This window comes from Polypterus senegalus, chromosome 7 (genome assembly GCF_016835505.1).
Source record: "Polypterus senegalus isolate Bchr_013 chromosome 7, ASM1683550v1, whole genome shotgun sequence".
In the NCBI taxonomy this organism is placed as follows: Eukaryota; Metazoa; Chordata; class Cladistia; order Polypteriformes; family Polypteridae; genus Polypterus; species Polypterus senegalus.
In genome coordinates, this window is record NC_053160.1 from 188,038,300 (window position 1) to 188,058,503 (window position 20,204).

General features: G+C 40.6%; 1 protein-coding gene across 1 annotated transcript in view; it reads right to left on the minus strand.

The window, feature by feature from the left end:
- si:ch211-12e13.1 overlaps nt 1-19,803 on the minus strand; it is a 46,359-nt gene extending 26,556 nt beyond the window's left edge. Inside the window, exons 1-3 of the mRNA XM_039757997.1 lie at nt 19,540-19,803; nt 9,497-9,660; nt 1,634-1,870 (exon numbers count right to left, since the gene is read on the minus strand). Coding sequence (XP_039613931.1) covers nt 1,634-1,870; nt 9,497-9,660; nt 19,540-19,796 — 658 coding nt within the window. The 5' untranslated portion in view covers nt 19,797-19,803. The remainder of the gene's footprint in view (nt 1-1,633; nt 1,871-9,496; nt 9,661-19,539) is intronic.
- Nucleotides 19,804-20,204: the final 401 nt, after the last annotated feature.

Sequence of the window (20,204 nt, forward strand, 5' to 3'; positions counted from 1 at the left end):
CAAATATTTTGAAGCCGATGGACGGATGGGCGATATCGTCATCCGTCCTGAAAACCCTTCCATCGCAGGAAAAATGGCAGACTGTAGGCCTATACATTGAGATCCCACCTGGGCAATTGTCTTGCTATGGCTTCCTTTGTCTGTAATGCCGTATAAATCGTCATTAAAGAAAGCTAAGTTATTTTCTATTATGTGATTTTTACCGCCATATCACTATGGGAGGGATATCGCCTTTTAATATTATATCTGTATAGTTTTCAGTTACTTAAAACACCACAATTACAAAAGAACTTCTTCCAACTAGGGAGCTATCGCCCCCTAAAGAAACAACCCGTAGTACCAGAGAACGCAAGTGCATTTACTCAGTTAGTAGACTGTCCGACTAGTGTCATAAAGTGAACTTTTTAAAACTAAATGAAAAATAAATGCAGCGAAAACTGAAATGCTTATTGCGGGGAATGATAAAAACAGAAATAAGGCATTAAGCAAATTAGGAAATCTGGCAAAGCAGACAAAAAAAATTGAAATCTTGGAGGTTTTTTGGGTTTTTTTGACACAGTATATAGGCAGTGTAGCTGCGTCTTTTCCAGTTTCCCAAACTCAAGCAGCTACTGAGTTGGCAAGGTAGGATCCAGCATGAGTCAAATGCATAACAAAAGAAACTTCACAGTCCAATAAAGTTTGTTTTAAAAATGTTTAGTGAAAAATTTAAAGCAAAACTGTTAACAAAAAATCGAGAAAACAATTATTACACAAGATAAATGGCAAAAAAGGAAAAAAATGTTTCTTCTACAAGCTTTTTCTACTTCAGTTAATTTCTACACTTAAAAAGTGGTGTTATTTCTCTATAGCAAACTTATATATGCTTCACTTAATACATTCAGTACGCTCTATACGTACGGCACATTCAATAGGGTCAACACACTTAACATGATACAATATGGTAGAAAACTGTTTGCCCTCTATGCCTTACCAGCTGCAAGGCAGATCCCTAATCTGTAGTCAGTGGGACAATAGATAATTGAAATATTCCATATCAGTTTAGCTTATTGGGGATATAACAGAATCTCCCATAGATTATGCATTAATATATAGGCAAACATTTTAACATAACTAAGAAAATACTTCCATCAATTTAACATAACCCTAATAACTAACGAATGGCTCTTACACATAGTGTAATTAAGATAGCATTTTTTATTTATGAAATATCGCACAAGTTAAAGCATATCACATCTCAGTCTACAAGATTCTAAGAAACTGACTCGTTCCTTTATCTTCTCTCACTTAGATTACTGCAATGCTTTGTTTGTTGCAGTATCCAAATGTGTATTACAGAGGCTACGACTTGCACAGAAGGACTGACACACACCAGAAAAAGGGAACATATAACTATCTTTTCTCATTATTTTCTTTTGTTTTCACCTTATATTGTTTTGTAAAGCACTTTGAGCAGGTTGAAAAGCTAATAATTCCAAACCTTCAGTGTTGGATGGAAAAAAAAAGGCCTGAAATCCAGATGTGGATTTGAATGTTAAAAAGGGTAATAGTTTTTGCTTTGCGCCATTATAAGTTAAATATTGATTCCTCTTTTAGACTGAATATGGTCTGTAAAGAAATTTCAAAATGATACCTTCAGATTTGGCCACATTTGTTGTATTGCTGCTGTTAGTGGATTCCTGTAATAAAGTCACCTCACTCTTCCACACAGGTTTCATGGCTTGGTCTTTTAGCTCCAATGCAATATCCACTTCAGTCCCAGCTTCCACTGATCTGTACTCCACTAGAGATGCCTGAAGTAAGAATGGACCTTTCTTTATTTCGTCCACAGGTTGAAAGGTTTTTGTGAACGAACGTACATTAATCAGCCCTGTACATCATGAGAGAGAAATGAAAATCCTTGCTTACTCAAATAATGAATTTCTTAGACACACACATTTTATCTACTCATAATAAATTGTGAGGCAAAAAACTCCCAAGCCAAGCCTCAGTTTAGGACCTCACATCAACAGCTTGATTAATATAAAAGTAACACTTTAGAGCCATACATACTCCTTTTTATTACATATATATATATATATATATATACACTGTGGTGACCGGCTGGGGGTGGTACCCAGCTGGGATGCCAGGAAGGACCGGAGGAGGGATTACACCTCCTCCAGACCACGAAGGGGCAAACGCCCTGGTACTATAGGAACCATGGGAAAGGAGCATGGAAGCTTAACCCTATAGGGGCCAATGTTCACCACCAAGGGGCGCCCAGATGCCTGAGGACCCCTGGCCCTCAGCACTTCTGCCACACCTGGAAGTGCTGGGGGGGAAGAAGACCAGAGATACCCGGAGTGCTTCCGGGTGCACAGCCGGCACTTGCGCCACACCAGGGAGTGCTGGCACAAGTTCATTGGGAGGCACCTGGAGCACGTCAGGGTGGGTTTAAAAGGGGCCACCTCCCTCCATTCGATGGCTGGAGTCCGGTGGAAGAGGATGGAGCTTGGAGGAGAGGAGTGGAGACAGTCAGGATAAGAGAAAGGCATTGTGTGAAGGGCACACCCCTTCGATACTTCGTCTGGGGAAACACCCATGGGCGGCATACTACTTCCCCCGGAATGCTTGGTGGTGGCCCCCTGGGCTGCATCGGGGCCACAGACATGTGACTCCAGAGCTCAGGCTTGTTGGGCTCCGTGGCCAACGCCAGGGGGAGCTGCACGGCTTCCTGAACCCGTCTGGGTGGCAATGCAGCCACACCCGGAAGTGCAGCCAGATGTAGGCTATCAAGCACCTGCAGCACTTCCGGGTGGGCTATAAAATGAGCCAGCAGCCACCACTCTAGGAGCCAGAGTCAGGATGAGGAGGACAACACTTGCCAGGAGGAGTGGTGGTGAAGACCAGTGTGTTTTTTGTTTGCTTTTGTGTTTCTGTTGTGCTTATGGGACTGTGCTGTGGCTGAGGGGCACAGGAAAGACGTGTTTCCAAACTGAAGAAAAATAAATGTTTGTTTTATTTTTACGTGTGCCTCCCTATCTATCTGTGTCAGATTGGGCACCAATATAGCGCCTTGTTACAAAGTGTTATGGTGTACAACAATGTGGGTATTGCTTATTACGCTAGAATTCTCAGTAGTAGAACAAGGCCTGCTAAAACATCTGAAACAGGATGTAGACACTCAGCTTCACGTTCCCCTAACCTACAATCCAGAAAGCGGCTGAATTTTTCATACCAGGGTTAGCCTCTACTTTATCTGATAACAAAGGTGTAAATCAGAGGTGAACTGACATCTTTGCTGAGGCCCAGTATAAACAAAAGAGCCAAATGGATGTCAGAGTCCAAACAAAGAACTGTAATTCCACAAATAACAGCTGTGATAAACAAAGGAATGTGCACATGAGAAGACAATGGTTTTGTAACAGGATGTGACTTCAATCCAATCACAAGAGGTTACGCATTTGTTCAAAAACCAGCTGCACTCAAGGGAATTCTGAGGGAACTCCCAGAGGAGCTCTGCACACACTCTTCATAATGACCTTTATCTGAAACCAAAAGGCACACATGTACCCGTGTATAGAAGATCCCGAAATTCATGCTGCATAACAGCACAAAAACCAAACCATGGTCCAAAGAACTCTCTGTAGATCCCCATGATCAAAATGCAGTGAGGCATAGATCAGGGCAAGGCTAAAGCTTTGAGTGTTCCCAGGAGCACAGTGGCCTCAAGAACTGTGAAATGGAAGAAGTTAGGAACCACCAGGGTAAGAAGGGTCTTGGGTCAAGGAGGTGACCAGAATCCCAGTGGCCACTGAAACAGAGTTCCAGAAGACCTCTGTGCCTCATCAGTTTTTGATTCATGCCTGAACATTTTAACCTAAACTTTGTTAAACTAAGCAAGGGGAAGGGGAGTGGTAAGAGAGGTGGTCAAGAACCCAACAGTCACTCTGAAGAAACTTCCAGAAGGGACGACCACCAATGTAACACTCCACCAATCTGGGCTTCATGATTTGGTATCTCACAGAGTTGACACTAAGCCACTACTGTGTTGTCTTTGCTTTGTGATTGGGTCATTTTTCTTTTAGAAGATGACTCTTTGCACGGTGAAGCATCATTAAGGATATTTCTGTACTTTGCCATGTTCAGCTTCCTCAATCCTGTCTGGTCAGTCTGATAGCTCCTGCTACAGAATAACACCCCAGAGCATCATACTGCTGCCACCCTGCTTCAACGTTGGGAGTGGTATTGCAGAGGTGATAACTGGTGCCTGGTTTCCTTCAAACAAGACATTAATCCTGGTTTCATCAGATCTTAGGTTCTTGTTTCTCACAGTCTGAGAGTCTTTTAGACACCTTTTTGCAAACTACAAGTGGGCTTCTGTCTGCCCACTCCATTATAAAACACAGATCGATGGGGTGTTGCAGCAAGGGTTGTCGTTTCTTCCATCTCCACAGAGGTTCTATGGAGCATAGCCAGACTGACCATCAGGTACTTGGTCACCTCTCTTACCAATGCCCCTGCTCTTCGACTGATTGCTCAGTTTGGCCGGGTTGCCACTTCTAGAAAGAGTGCTGGTTGTTCCCAACTACTTCCACTTAAGAATTATGGAGACCACTGTGCTTTTGGAATGCTTCGATGCTATATGACTTTTATATGGCCTTTCCCAAGATGTCTGGGTCAAAACAAACTTCTGCAAGAAAGTCCTTCAATGTTATGGCTTGGTTTGTGCTCAGCTGAGTGATCTTCTTTGGACATTTACATGTCTTTAATAATCTTGTTCGATCAAGAAACAAATTTTAATTACGACCATAATGGGTCTGAATACTTGTGTGAAAGTGATACTGTATTTATTTCTTATCTATACTAATAAAAGGCAAAGCCCTCACTGTCTGACTGACTGACTGACTCACTCATCACTATTTCTCCAACTTCCCATGTAGGTAGAAGGCTGAAATTTGGCAGGCTCCTTACAGGTTACTTACAAAAGTTAAGCAGGTTTCATTTCGAAATTCTACGTGTAACAGTCATAACGGTCGACAACGTCCGCCATGTTAAACTTTCTTATTTATGGCCCCATCTTCACAAAATTTGGTAGGAGGCTTCCCTGCGCTAACCGAAACTAATGTACGTACTTATTTCAGTGGTATGATGCCACTGTCGGCCGCCATATTGAACTTTCCAATGGTCTTTGTTACCTATGGGCCCATCTTTAAGAAATTTGGTATGCGGGTTCCCAACGCTAACTGAATCCTACTTACAGTGGTGTGAAAAACTATTTGCGCCCTTCCTGATTTCTTATTCTTTTGCATGTTTGTCACACAAAATGTTTCTGATATTCAAACACATTTAACCATTAGTCAAATATAACACAAGTAAACACAAAATGTAGTTTTTAAATGATGGTTTTTATTATTTAGGGAGAAAAAAAAATCCAAACCTACATGGCCCTGTGTGAAAAAGTAATTGCCCCCTTGCTAAAAAATCACCTAACTGTGGTGTATCCCACCTGAGTTCAATTTCCTGATTACTGCCACACCTGTTTCAATCAAGAAATCACTTAAATAGGAGCTGCCTGACACAGAGAAGTCGACCAAAAGCACCTCAAAAGCTAGACATCATGCCAAGATCCAAAGAAATTCAGGAACAAATGAGAACAGAAGTAATTGAGATCTATCAGTCTGGTAAAGGTTAGAAAGCCATTTCTAAAGCTTTGGGACTCCAGCGAACCACAGTGAGAGCCATTATCCACAAATGGCAAAAACATGGAACAGTGGTGAACCTTCCCAGGAGTGGCTGGCCGACCAAAATTACCCCAAGAGCGCAGAGACGACTCATCCGAGAGGTCACAAAAGAACCCAGGACAACGTCTAAAGAACTGCAGGCCTCACTTCCCTCAATTAAGGTCAGTGTTCACGACTCCACCATAAGAAAGAGACTGGGCAAAAACGGCCTGCATGGCAGATTTCCAAGACGCAAACCACTATTAAGCAAAAAGAACATTAGGGCTTGTCTCAATTTTGCTAAGAAACATCTCAATGATTGCCAAGACATTTGGGAAAATACCTTGTGGACTGATGAGACAAAAGTTGAACTTTTGGAAGGCAAATGTCCCGTTACATCTGGCGTAAAAGGAACACAGCATTTCAGAAAAAGAACATCATACCAACAGTAAAATATGGTGGTGGTAGTGTGATGGTCTGGGGTTGTTTTGCTGCTTTAGGACCTGGAAGGTTTGTTGTGATAGATGGAACCATGAATTCTACTGTCTACCAAAAATCCTGAAGGAGAATGTCCGCCATCTGTTCGTCAACTCAAGCTAAAGCGATCTTGGGTGCTGCAACAGGACAATGACCCAAAACACACCAGCAAATCCACCTCTGAATGGCTGAAGAAAAACAAAATGAAGACTTTGGAGTGGCCTAGTCAAAGTCCTGACCTGAATCCAATTGAGATGCTATGGCATGACCTTAAAAAGACGGTTCATGCTAGAAAACCCTCAAATAAAGCTGAATTACAACAATTCTGCAAAGATGAGTGGGCCAAAATTCCTCCAGAGCGCTGTAAAAGACTCATTGCAAGTTATCGCAAACGCTTGATTGCAGTTATTGCTGCTAAGGGTGGCCCAACCAGTTATTAGGTTAAGGGGGCAATTACTTTTTCACACAGGGCCATGTAGGTTTGGATTTTTTTTCTCTCTAAATAATAAAAACCATCATTTAAAAACTGCATTTTGTGTTTACTTGTGTTATATTTGACTAATGGTTAAATGTGTTTGATGATCAGAAACATTTTGTGTGACAAACATGCAAAAGAATAAGAAATCAGGAAGGGGGCAAATAGTTTTTCACACCACTGTATGTACATATATACGTCCATAGCCTGCAGCTCGGTCGCCGTGTGAGGTGGCGTTGGATCCCCCATCCCCACGCCTCCCACGTTGTTGGCTGCCTGCCTATATAAGGCCGTCCGTCGCTACGGTCTCCTCATTCCCTTTCTTGCTTCTCCATGGTATTCACGTCTCCTTGCTGATAACTGCATCCTTTTTATTTAATCCACGGCTTCTCCGCTGTTTTATTGTTCGTTTATCACGATTATAGTTATTGTATAGGTATTTTAGACTTAGTTTACATTGTTCGGGTACCCATTTCCTTTATCGTTCCAACCGTACAACCATTAACATGTCTATTGAGGTGATCACCATCGATCAAAGAACTGTCACTTACCGAGTGGTTTCCATGCCCAGAGATGGCACCTGCCTTTTCCATTCTCTTTGTTACATATTGCACGGCCATATCAGGCTCACCCTTGATATCCGGAGGAACATTGTGTCTTATGTATTGAATGACTGGACAGGTTCAAGGTGTGGACTGATGACGGTACAGGAGATAATTATACTACACAGGAGCACTAGAAGAGTGAAATGCTTAAGCCCTTCACCTATGGTTCTGCATGTGAGTTGATGGCTGCCGCTGAATTGTTCGGTTGTCGCTTTCAAGTGTACCGAAATGGCCAAATATTTTACACCTTTTGTTTATGAATGTTTAAACTCTCAAAAGCTGGATGTGAAGTTACCGATGAACCAGTTGTATGCTTACAATGCTTGACAGATGCTGAATGTCACTTCAACACAAGTCCTGCAAATACTGGCGTAATTGAAACAAACCATGAAACTCAAATTGATCGTGACAGCAGCAATCCAAGCTGTGAGATTTAAGGCAAGATTACTGTTCACATGGCCAACTGTACGTTACATGCTCAAGAGTAAGCTCAGCACACAGCTTGGTCATATTACAATCGGTGGGCCGAACTGACAACGTGGTATACAAAGTGATCCTTAACAAAAAATTATTGGTGTATTTTCACTCGGTTTAAAAATGTTTACTTTTCTTCTTAATAAAAATTTTAAGGCAGTACTTCGCCGCTGCAAAGCGAGGGTATTTTACTAGTTTTTAATAAATTTGCAAAAATGTCTAAATCCTGTTTTATCATTCTGAGTGTTGTTGCATGATGGAGGAAACAATGAATTAAACGGATTTAGCATAAGGCTGCAATATAACAAGAACTGAAAACAAATGAGGGTCTAAAGACTTTCTGAATCGATTGTAACGAGTGCAGAATGCAGCTGCTAGAATCTTAATTAGGAAAAGAAAATCCGAGGACATCACACCAGTCCTAGCGTCACTGCACTGGTTAACCGTGCCATTTAGAATTGACTTTAAAATACTGCTGATGGTTTACAAAACCTTCAATGATCTGCTCCATCTTATATCTCAGAATGCATCTCACCATACACTCCAAATCGTAACCTTAGATCTTTAATGAGTGTCTGCTTATTATTCCAAGAGCTAAACTTAAAAGAAGTGGTGAGGCGGCCTTCTACTGTTATGCACCTAAAATCTGGAATAGCTGACTGATGGAAATTCGTCAGGCTAACAAAGTGGAGCACTTTAAAAAACTGCTAAAAACCCATTACTTCAACATGGCTTTTAATAGCTTCATTTTAGTTTAATCCTGATATTCCGTATATGTATTTAATTATCAATATCATTCCTGGTGTCTCCATAATCCGTACTAACCCCTACTTTCTCTGCTGTTCTTTTTCCGATTTTCTGTGGTGGTGATCTGCACCTGATCAAAGCACCGTGATGTCCCTACATTGATGGATTAAAAGTCCACATGACCGTCATCATCAAGTTCTTCCTTGTGATCCCTGAATACCATGAAGACTGATTGAGGTCACTGATGTTAGGTAGAATGCCTAGAGGGGGCTGGGTGGTCTCATGGCCTAGGAAACCCTGCAAATTAGATTTTTTTTCTCTAGCAGTCTGGAGTTTTTTTGTTTTTTCTGTCCTCCTTGGCCATCAGACCTTACTTTTATTCCATGTTAATTAGTATTTCCTAATTTTATTTTCTTACATATGTTGTCTTTTTTCTCTTTCTTCATCCTGTAAAGCACTTTGAGCTACATCATTTATATGAAGATGTCAGTCAGTCAGTCAGTATCCAACCCGCTATATCCTAACTAAAGGGTCACGGGGGTCTGCTGGAGCCAATCCCAGCCAACACAGGGCACAAGGCAGGAAACAAATCCCCTGGCAGGGCGCTAGCCTACCGCAGGGCACACACACACACACTAAGCACACAATAGGGACAATTTAGGATCGCCAATGCACCTAACCGGCATGTCTTTGGACTGTGGGAGGAAACCCACACAGACATGGGGAGAACATATAAACTCCATGCAGACAGGACCCAGGAAGTGAACCCAGGTCTCCTTACTGCAAAGCAGCAGCGCTACCCACTGCGCCACCGTGTCGCCCCTGTATGAAAATGTGTATAAATAAATGGTGCTGTTGTTGTTGTTGAATCCACTGTATGCATTTTGGCTCAGGCGAGAATGTGAGGGTTTCGAGTTGTTTTACCTTTATTTATAGTTCTGTTCCCTCTTCTATTTCGGTTGTTACTCTGTATTTGGTTTATTAAAAAAAAGCCATGATACACAGGCACCTACCTAAGGGGCTTAACCGGAATCTATCCGAGCTTATGATCATCACTAGCAAACACGTGAAGAGTATTTCTGGATAACACAAAGGAATGTCTCTGCCAGTAGAGTCAGGGTAGTCCCAGCCATAGCCACAGGCCTCACAGAAACGCCGCAGGCTTTGGGAGTTTAGCCTGCAAAGGAAAAAGAAAAAAACAATAAATAAATAACTTAAATATACCATTGGTCAGCATTAGATGTATGACAGACAAGCAGTGTCAATTAAGAGCAAAAGTATTAAAGAACTGTGATCTTAATATATTTAAGATCAGAGTCAGTCGTAAACAAGGTTATTATAGTTAACGAAAACTAAAATCAAAACTGAAGCTATTATTAAAAAAAAATTTTCCTAAACTGAAATAAAATAATTAACAAAACCAAAATGAAAAACTAAAACTATTAAAGTAGCTGGAAAGACTAACTGAAATAAAATTATAATTTACTAAAATAATTGTAGTTTTCCTTTTTGAATGAATATTCTTGCTGTTAGTTTTTAACCCTTATAACTTTTAACTCTAAAACTGAACGTCATCCACCACGAGCCGCCCGCACATATTCAACCATTGAACGGCGGCTGGTGAAGGAGGGCGGCTGTTCACACAGCCTTTGCAGTGACAGACCGAGCTGAATATGTGCATAAAGCGTGTGGAATAGAAAGCGATTTACGCACCGCCTTTCTTTGCACTTGTATATCAAAATGTAATTCAAACGCCTGAAATTGGAATGTGCTAGTCAACAAAAACTTCAAAAATCACGAGTGAGTAACATTTCAGTTTATTTCTCAGGTTCCTGCTTTTTGTTGACAGCAATTCACCTGCCACTTCGCACACGAAGTATAGAGAAAGTACAGTAATCATGAAAAAAAAACTGAACCTTGAGATTCTGATGAATCTTGACATTTTAGACTTCCCTGAGTCCGAAAATACCATTTTGTGGAATTGCGTATGTGTGTGTGTATAAACACGATAACTCAAAAACGCAACTAGATAGATGGATGAAATTTGTCATGTCGTTGTTACACCAGAATTGCAGATCTGTATTAACTTTAGGGCCAAATCCATCAACCGGAAGTGGTACTTTACCTGAACACATACTTCATTTTTTATTCATGCAACTGCAGAGTCTGTTTTATTCAACTTTACTTTTATAATCCATCCATTCATCATCCATGCTATATCCTAACCACAGGGTCATGGGGTTTGCTGGAGCCAATCCCTGCCAACACAGGGTGCAAGGCAGGAAACAAACCTGGGCAGGGTGCCAGCCTACCGCAGCACAGTAGATTCTGTTTTCTAATTCTTTTCAGGCCTGCAGGTGGCAAAATTCTGTCTATAAATTGTTTGTGCCTTAGACGGAATCAGAGATCAATATGGCTGGTAGAAAATAACAAAGCACAGTATGGGAGATATTTGAATGTATTCATTATAAGCACATTGTGTTGTGCAGGATATGTTGTGTGCTATAGACGTTCAGAGTAAAAACCCTCACACCTTAAAATTCACGTAAATTTTATTACAAATTGGCCCATTCTGTGCAATCAAAGGAATAGAAAAAAAAACTCTGCCAACAGTTAGCGCAGATTTTTTCAGCACAAATGGCATATAAAATATTTTAAAAATTATAAAATTGTGTAAAATTGTTCATATTCAGTACCTGGTTTTGATTATGCTTGTTTTTATCAGACAAAAACAAAACCAAATAGTAAACTGTGTTGTGTAGTGTAGTAAGCTTCCACTAACATTAAACTCATGTTATATCCATACCCGTTAAGTGTACAGTTCTGTCTCATTGTGACACAAACACTAAACTTCATAGTAGCCATACCATAATTACTAAAACTAAAACTGAAACTAATATACAGTAATCCCTCATTATATCGCGCTTCGACTTTCGCGGCTTCATTCTATCGCAGATTTTAAATGTAAGCATATCTAAATATATAACGCGGATTTTTCGCTGCTTCGCCGGTTTCAGCTTGGACAATGAGTTTTTTTATTTCTGGTAAATGCTTCCTCAGTTGGTTTGCCCAGTTGATTTCATACAAGGGACACTATTGGCGAGTGGTTGAGAAGCTACCCAATAACAGCACGTTGTTAAGTTCCTTTCTGCTAATTGGCTTAGCAACGGAGAACCGAATTCGATACCGCTGCGTTAACCAGGAAGTCTCGTCTCGCTCATTCAGCATCAACGTGTTTCGCTGTGTAAAGACTTAACTTTTGTGCTCTTTTGTGTTTATCTTTGTGCATAGTCAAGCCCTACGTTATGGCTCCAAAAGATCTGCTCCTGCTACTGCTTCAGGGGCCGTGCCCAAGCGCCAACGGAAGATGCTAACGATTGCCGAAAAGGTAAAAGTTTTGGATAAGTTGAAGGAAGGGAACAGTGTTTACATACATAATTTCAACGAATCTTACCTAAAATCTAAGAGAATAAAAAGGGTTTATGCTGTGTAACTCTGCGGGAAATGTTTATAAGAGTGTGGGAGAGTTTATAGGGGCTTAAAATATATAAAAATAACCATATAAACATATGGTTTTTACTTTGCGGATTTTCACCTTTCACAGGGGGGGTTCTGGAACGTAACCCCTGCGATAGGTGAGGGATGACTGTATATAAAAATAAAATAGAAATGTCTTTGTAAAATAAAAACTAAATTAAAACTAAAAGTACATGATGAAGGAAAACTAAAACTAAACCGAATTTCCAAGTAAGGTCAGAAAAAATATAGAAATAAAAACTAATATATAAAGGCAAAACTATAATAACCTTGGTCGTAAAATTAGGAAAAAATGTGTGTAGGAAGAATATATTGTAGGATAAGAGATGCTGGGGAGATTGAAGAGTTAAACCAGTGTGGTGTCACAGTTCTGCAAAAATAAGTAGATGACACTCCTCAATCACTTAGCATATTATTTACCGTTAACTCAACTTAGTTCTTCATGATCATTCTTTTTCAAATTTTCACCAATACGATGAGGCACCAAAAAATTCCTGGAAATGGTCAATAGTGCAGGAGTAGGATGTAGTTCTCGACTGTGCCGCTTGGTATCGCAAGCCTGCAGTCCGGTTAATCTGTCCACTCAGTGACATCATGCTGAGTTGATCGAGTGAGGATTTTTGCCATTTATTCTACAATCATTCAGGTAACTTTGGCCATGAGACAATGATCATCATGTTTTTCGAATTGATCGACTTGCTCATTAAGAGCTACCTGTGGGCAGTGAACTGCTGAGGCGTCTACGGTAAAAAGGACAGAATGATATCATAGCGCTTCTCAAACGTGTGGAGCCCAGCATTGGTCTACGTGTGTCTGTCTGTCTCCACTGTCACACCACTCATTTACAACGTGCAAATTAATTATTAGGCTTGAATAATCTTGCAGAACGGTGTCAAAAGCTTTTTGTTTGGTATCTTTTGCTCTCTTCGTGAAACACCCCAGTAGTGACTTAAAATGCACAGAATAGAGCAATCGGGCAGGCGTTTTAGGAAGAAGTCCTGAGTGTGCAGCCGTTGCAGTGCAGGATTTTGCCGTTCTTCACTACACACTTTTTTAAACCTTCAGATGTGTATTCTTGTTTGAGAATCATGTCTGGCACTCCGAGACTAACAGGAGGTCACTTCAATCCAACATTTGAAAGTAGCCGTCCACTAGCTTGTTTGCTGCTTTGTACCCAGCGATGCCAAGATAGGCTCCAGCTCACTGCACCACTCAATTTGCTAAGTCACTAAGCCAAAGATGAATGTCTTTTCATGTGTAAATGAAGCACACAGGTTTTTTTTCTTAGTTATGATGTATTTTTCCGCACAGTCACATTTTTAACGACCTATTCAAATCTGTTTGCAGCATTTTAGTTCTTCCTGATTTTTCCTTCAAAATGTTTTTCTTTTTTTGTCTTCTGCGGTCACGTTTTGTCTATTTTTAATATCATGCCACTCAGTGTGACTACATTTCGGTTTGGTAATTTCATCTCCTGTGCCTATAGGATGTACTGCGGCAGGCTCATGCACAAAGGCACTAGTGTTATGCTAACCAGTGTCTATGAGATAATGGAAATGAATACAGAATGAAGAAAATGGCACATAATAATTCAAGTGACAAAGTAATTTACACAGAGACGGAGAATACAGGAAATAATGGAGACGAGTTGAAAAACAAAACAGAACAGACAGGATGTCATTCAACTTGTCATGTAAAAATCATAAATCATAAGGCACACTCAATCTCCTCAAAACGTAGAGCAGGCAGACACCGACTACAAATGCCAAAGACAAAAACAGTCGGCGTTTCTGTTTCTTTATCTTGCATTGCCTTTGGCGCAACCAGTATTGTCAATGACAAGGAATTCTGGGAATTATGTTAAAATTTAAAAATAACAGTCTGAATGTTAATAACATGACACAGTTTACAAAAGGAATAAACTGTAAAAAGACTATGTTCTACTTTACATCAAAATACTTTAGGTAAGAGACACAATACTGGTACTCCAGGTTTTATGCAAAAATAAGAATGAATATGTCTTCATCATCATGTTCAATTACTGTAATTCTTAATTAGCAGCTACACAACTTGTAACATTCTCCCTGTCACTGCATTGTTTCTCTCTGTTCTATTTATCCACAATGCAAACTAATCAATGCCTCATTAGATTTTATGTATGAGTTGTGAGGACTGCCATGGACGGGAAGTTTGGCCTTCATCTCCTCCTCTGTTGTTAACTGGCCATATCTCAACTACTGTATAATGCACATGGACACTACACTGTCACAATTTATTTGTGTCAATCACTAAAATTGCTCTGTTTAACAATGTGTTTAATGTAATTTGTGTATTCATGTATCTTCACTAGTGGCTTACAATCTATTGTTAAAACAATATTGATGTAAATGCATTAGTGATCAAAAGTGGAGAACAATTTATGAAAATGTGTTTCTTTCAAATATTGGTGGCTGTCAATGCTCAAACGTTAATGTCATAGTAGCTGTAGGGATGGTTACTGTTCAACTACAATGTTTTAAAAAATTACTAAGGCAAGTTTCTATAAAAATCCAGATTTCCCATAGATAGCTAGACATGAAGGAAAGTAAATGACAGACAGACAGACAAAGAGATAGATAGATAGATAGATAGATAGATAGATAGATAGATAGATAGATAGATAGATAGATAGATAGATAGATAGATAGATAGTGTGAAAGCTGGCCCGGACACAGACAGACGGACATCATAAGTTCACCCAACACACTGTTTATTTACACTATTTACAATTATTGCTCACGTGCACCCCCAGTGCCTCTTGCACCGATTCCCCCAAAGTCCAGGGCTCACAGTCCTTGTGCCTTTCCTCTGGCCGCCTCCTGTCCTCTCTCCAGCTCTGCCAACTACCTCCTGACATCCACCAATGACTGGAGGGAGGCGGGCCCCTCTTATAGGAACCCGGTTGGGCTCCAGCTGCTTCCCGGCAATTCGTCTTGGCCACACCCCTGGTGTCCCCTGTCGTCTTCCCCCCGGCACTTCCTGGTGTGGTGGAAGTGCCAGACTCCCGGGATAAATAGGCACTGGGGCGCCGCCTGGCGGTGGCCACGGGTCCCTACAGGGCTGGGCTTCCAAGCCCCCTACCCGAGGCCTCCAACATAACCAGGACGGACGTCCCCTCGCGGTCTGGAGAAGGCACAAGCCCTCCTCTCCCGGCCGGGGACCACAATAGATAGATAGATAGATAGATAGATAGATAGATAGATAGATAGATAGATAGATAGATAGATAGATAGATAGTGAAAGGCACTATATAATAGATAGATAGATAGATAGATAGATAGATAGATAGATAGATAGATAGATAGATAGATAGATAGATAGATAGTGAAAGGCACTATATAATAGATAGATAGATAGATAGATAGATAGATAGATAGATAGATAGATAGATAGATAGATAGATAGATAGATAGTGAAAGGCACTATATAATAGATAGATAGATAGATAGATAGTGAAAGGCACTATATAATAGATAGATAATAATAATAATACATTTTATTTATATAGCGCCTTTCCCATGCTCAAGGCACTTACAGAATATAAGAAAGAACGGCAGGGTATACAGTATATAGCATTGTACAAACCAAATAAATAAATAAAGAAGATTAAGACAGTAAATTCAGAGAAAGCCTAACAGACAACAGAATTGATGTCTCGCACACACACACAGGTTACATGACATCTTGACAGAGAGGTAAACTGAGAGAAGGGGAATGAAGTCAAGTAGAGGTAAAAGCCTTTCTGAACAGATGAGTTTTGAGTTGTTTTTTTAAAGAATTCATGGAGTCAGCTGACCTGATTCATTTCGGTAGGTCATTCCAGAGTCTGGGCACTCGCCATACAGCTGAAGGCCCTGCTGTCACCCATGGAGTGTAGATTAGTGTGGGGCACAGCAAGATTGGCAGAGTCAGAGCACTTTAGTGGGCGGGCAGGCACATAGTGAAGAAGAAGGTCACTGTTGTAGTTTGGCGCGAGGTCGTTTAAGGCTTTGTAGGTTATTAGTAGGATTTTATATTTGATTCTGTAAGACACAGGGAGCAGTGAAGACGGAGCAGGATGGGTGTGATGTGCTCGCTGCTGCTGGTTCGAGTGAGGACTCTTGCAGTCGAGTTTTGAATAAGCTGGAGCTGTGATATAAGATTAGATGGGGCAGCTGCCAACAGCGAGTTACAATAATCTATGCGGGATGTGATAAAAGCATGGACAAGCTTCTCAGCATTAGAAAAGGAGAGGAAGGAGCAAACACGCGATACGTTACAGAGGTGAAAGTAAGAAAGTTTCTTAATGTGATTTATGTGGGGGCGGAGTAAGAAAGGGAAGAATCAAAAATGACACCAAGATTCTTTGCAGTAGAGGCAGGTCTGATGAGATCACCGCCAAGATGGACTGGGAAGGAGCTCATTTTATTAAGTTGCATTGTAGTCCCAATTTGCAGGAGTTCAGTTTTGTTGCAGTTTCATTTTAAAGAGTTCTGCTCCATCCAGGTTTTAATTTCACTAAGGCAGGTTGTGAGCTGAGAAAGCTCTGATGAAGTTCCACTTTTAACATTGAAGTAGAGTTGAGTATCATCTGCATAAAAATGATAACCCAGTCCATAGCTACGAATAATATGGCCAAGGGGAAGCATATAAATACAGAAGAGAAGAGAGCCGAGGACAGAGCCCTGAGGAGCTCCTTGTATGACTGGCACCAAGCTGGATCTGCTGTTGCCAAGACTAACAAACTCTTGCCTATCAGTCAGATAGGACTTGAACCACTGGAGGGCAGTGCCAGAGATACCCAGCATGTTCTCCATTCTGCACAGTAGAATGTCATGTCTGACAGTGTCAAATGCTGCACTGAGGTCTAACAGAATTAATATGCTGGTTTGTCCAGAGTCTGCTGCCATAAGCAAATCATTGGTTACCCGTAGCAGAGCAGTTTCACAGCTGTGCTGTACCCTGAAACCAGACTGAAAGGGTTCCATCAAGTTATTAGACGTTAAGTAATTGGTGAGCTGGGAAGCTACAACACGCTCAAGAGCTTTTGACAGGAAAGGTAAGTGGGAAATAGGCCGGAAATTGTTAAGATTGTCAGCATCAAGACCAGACTTTTTTAACATTGGGGTTACAGAAGCGATTTTAAAAGTGAGCGGCACAGAGCCAGTGTCAAGGGATGAGTTTATTATTGTTGTAGCAGCCGGGATTATGGCATGAAGGCAGGATGTAAGTAGTGTGCTGGGGATCGGGTCCAGTACACAAGTAGTCGGTCTCATCTTACAAAGCAGATGTGACTGGTGAGAACTTAGAGAAGGAGCTGGATGGAGTGGGAAAACAGGGAGAGATATAAACAGATGATGTATTTATGTTAGTTGAATTATTTAGATCTTTAATTTTGTTACGGAAAAAATGGAGGAAATCCTCACAGACTTCAGTAGAAGAGGTAGCTGGGCCAGATGCGGGTTCGAGTAGTTTATTAGCTACAGAAAACAAAACCCTCGGGTTATTGTGGCCACTTTCTATTATTCTGCCATAACGGGTGTTCTTAGCAGCAGTTAGTGCTTCTCTGTAAGCTCTTTGGTGGTCAGAGAAAGCCTGGATGTGCACGGTGAGGCCAGACTTACGTGACATTCTCTCAAGGCATCGGCCAGCTGCTTTCATAGATCGCAATTCTGAGTTATACCAAGGAAAGGAAACCTCCTTATGTTTTAAAGGAGCTGTTTTATCTAATGCTGAATGAAGGGCTGAGTTATAGTGGACAACAAGACTATCTAGTGTTGACGGAGTAGGTGCAGACAGTAAAAGATCAGAAATGGATCCAGAAAGGATAGAGGGACAGATATTTTTAAGGTTTCTGTAAGAAATTTGTCGTTTACAGGTGAGAGGACGTAAAGGCAGTGAGACAGTGAAAAATACTGCTTTATGGTCAGAGAGTCCCAAATCAGTGCTGTAGATGTTGGCAACAGATAGTCCAGAAGTGCAGATTAGATCCAATATATGACCACCAGAGTGGGGGGGAAATCAACAGATAGATAGATAGATAGAGTGAAAGGCACTATATAATAGATAGATAGATAGATAGATAGATAGATAGATAGATAGATAGATAGATAGATAGATATGACAGGCTCTATGTAATTGATTGATTGATGGGTGAAAAACACTATATAACAGAAATATTTGAAAAGACAAAATACAAATTATAGATAAATGAAAAGTATTACATACAACAGACAGATATGAAAAGCCCAACATAAAATTGACAGATCTGAAAGGAAACATAGGCAACAGCTAGATATCATTGATACAGATACACGAAAACCACTATATATTGATATGAAAAGTGCTACATAAAATAGCTCTAAATTGATAAAGTTCTCTTTTTCTGTCTATCTATCTATCTGACAGTGGATTTACTTGAAATGTACATGATAAACAACACTGGCACACCTCTAAGGCTCCAGATACCCGAATGATTCATTTTATAACCTGTCTAGTCCAGGTCTTGTCTGTGGGAGCTGAAGCCTATCCCGGGAGCATCGGGTGCAAGGCAGGAATCAGTCAGGGAAACAATTCGGCACACTTGCAGACGGCCAATTGAGAATCGCCAGATGCCGTCAGTATGTTCTTATATGTCATGTGTATTTATTTTTACATATTAGTATAATGTACACTACTGCCACCATTACATATATATTGATATTTACAGAGCTGTGTATTTACTGTTTAATATTTTTTATTCCTCTTTCTAATGCAGAGCCTTAGAGTTCAACTATTTCACTATATATCTCATTATGTATAACTGTATGTGATAAAGAAAAACTGAATTAATGGCACGTCTCTGGAATGTGTAGGCTGCTAGTTATTATTAGGCCTCTGCGTTTATCCAAAGAGCCTTACAACATGTAAGGTGCTCACATTTATTTTGTTTTGCTAATTGGAGTTTCCGCAGGTGAAGTGACTTGCTCAGGGTCACACTGTGTCAGGATTTGAACTGAGAGCCCTAGGGTTTTGGTCCAAGGCCTTCACCAGTACACCACACTGCCTGTCTTATTGTTCAGTGTGTCACTGTGGTCTGTGTATTGAGAAAGCTTTGCTCTCATATATAACCTGCTGATGAAGTATAATTTTTTCAAGTTCTATTTCCACTTAACAGTTGTATGCTATATTGCTTTATTTTTGCATTAAACATTCTTATATTATACACTATTTGTTACCAATAATTATGCTGTTTTGTGTTGCTTGCTATATATTTGTCTTTTATTCAATTAAATAACAAAAAAGGGCCTCGAGGTGTAGCACCCTGTCGAGGGATTGTTCCTGCCCGATGCTTGCCGGTAATAAACGTCACCTAAGTGGATTAAGAAAATGAATGGATGAAGTTTTTTTTTTAATTCATTTGACCATATATGTTGTTTAACAGTATATTTATAAGCAACAATGTGGCAAAACAAGTGTTACCAATTAGTGTTAGCTAATAAATCAATCTGAAACATCAAACCTGCAGTTGAGCAAAGTGAAAGCAATCCCGACTCCGCCCCCCGCTTTAAACTCGTCTGCGCGGCGGCCGCGTGCCCCAAACTTCCTGACAGCGACACGGCAGAGCAAGTAAAGCCAACTCGGTAACTCCGCCTCGCTTTCAAACACCGTCCGATTTTTATATCGCCAGTGCGAGCGAAGCAAACTCGAAATGCAAATCACCAACACGAGAAGAAAATTAACAAGTGCGAAGTAAACAGTCGCCCGCGAGTCCAACATTGTTGGCTCTTCGCTTCAGGTGGCAATTGTGTTCTGATTGGCTAGTTTGAAGTGACGTAAGCGATCAGGAGGCGGGGTGGACTATAAAGAGGCGTGGCGCGCAAGAAAGTCGAGCTCACTTTGTCAAGGAAAATAAGAAGGGAAGACTAGGATGAATCTGTCTGTTAGGTGTAAGTTTGGATAAATAATAAATTAAGAAAAAGTATATAAGTTAAATACTAGCAGTATTTATTCATCATTTTTACCGGATATCATTATATTTTATCTACAGAATGGGTGACTGCATGTGTTTATTTACAGATTAAGACTGTACTCCACTGCTGTCGAGCCTGTTGAAGTGTTCACTATGCAGCACAGTAACCTGCCACTGAAGAATAATAAACGCCAGCTTTTAGTGGGTCAGCTGCT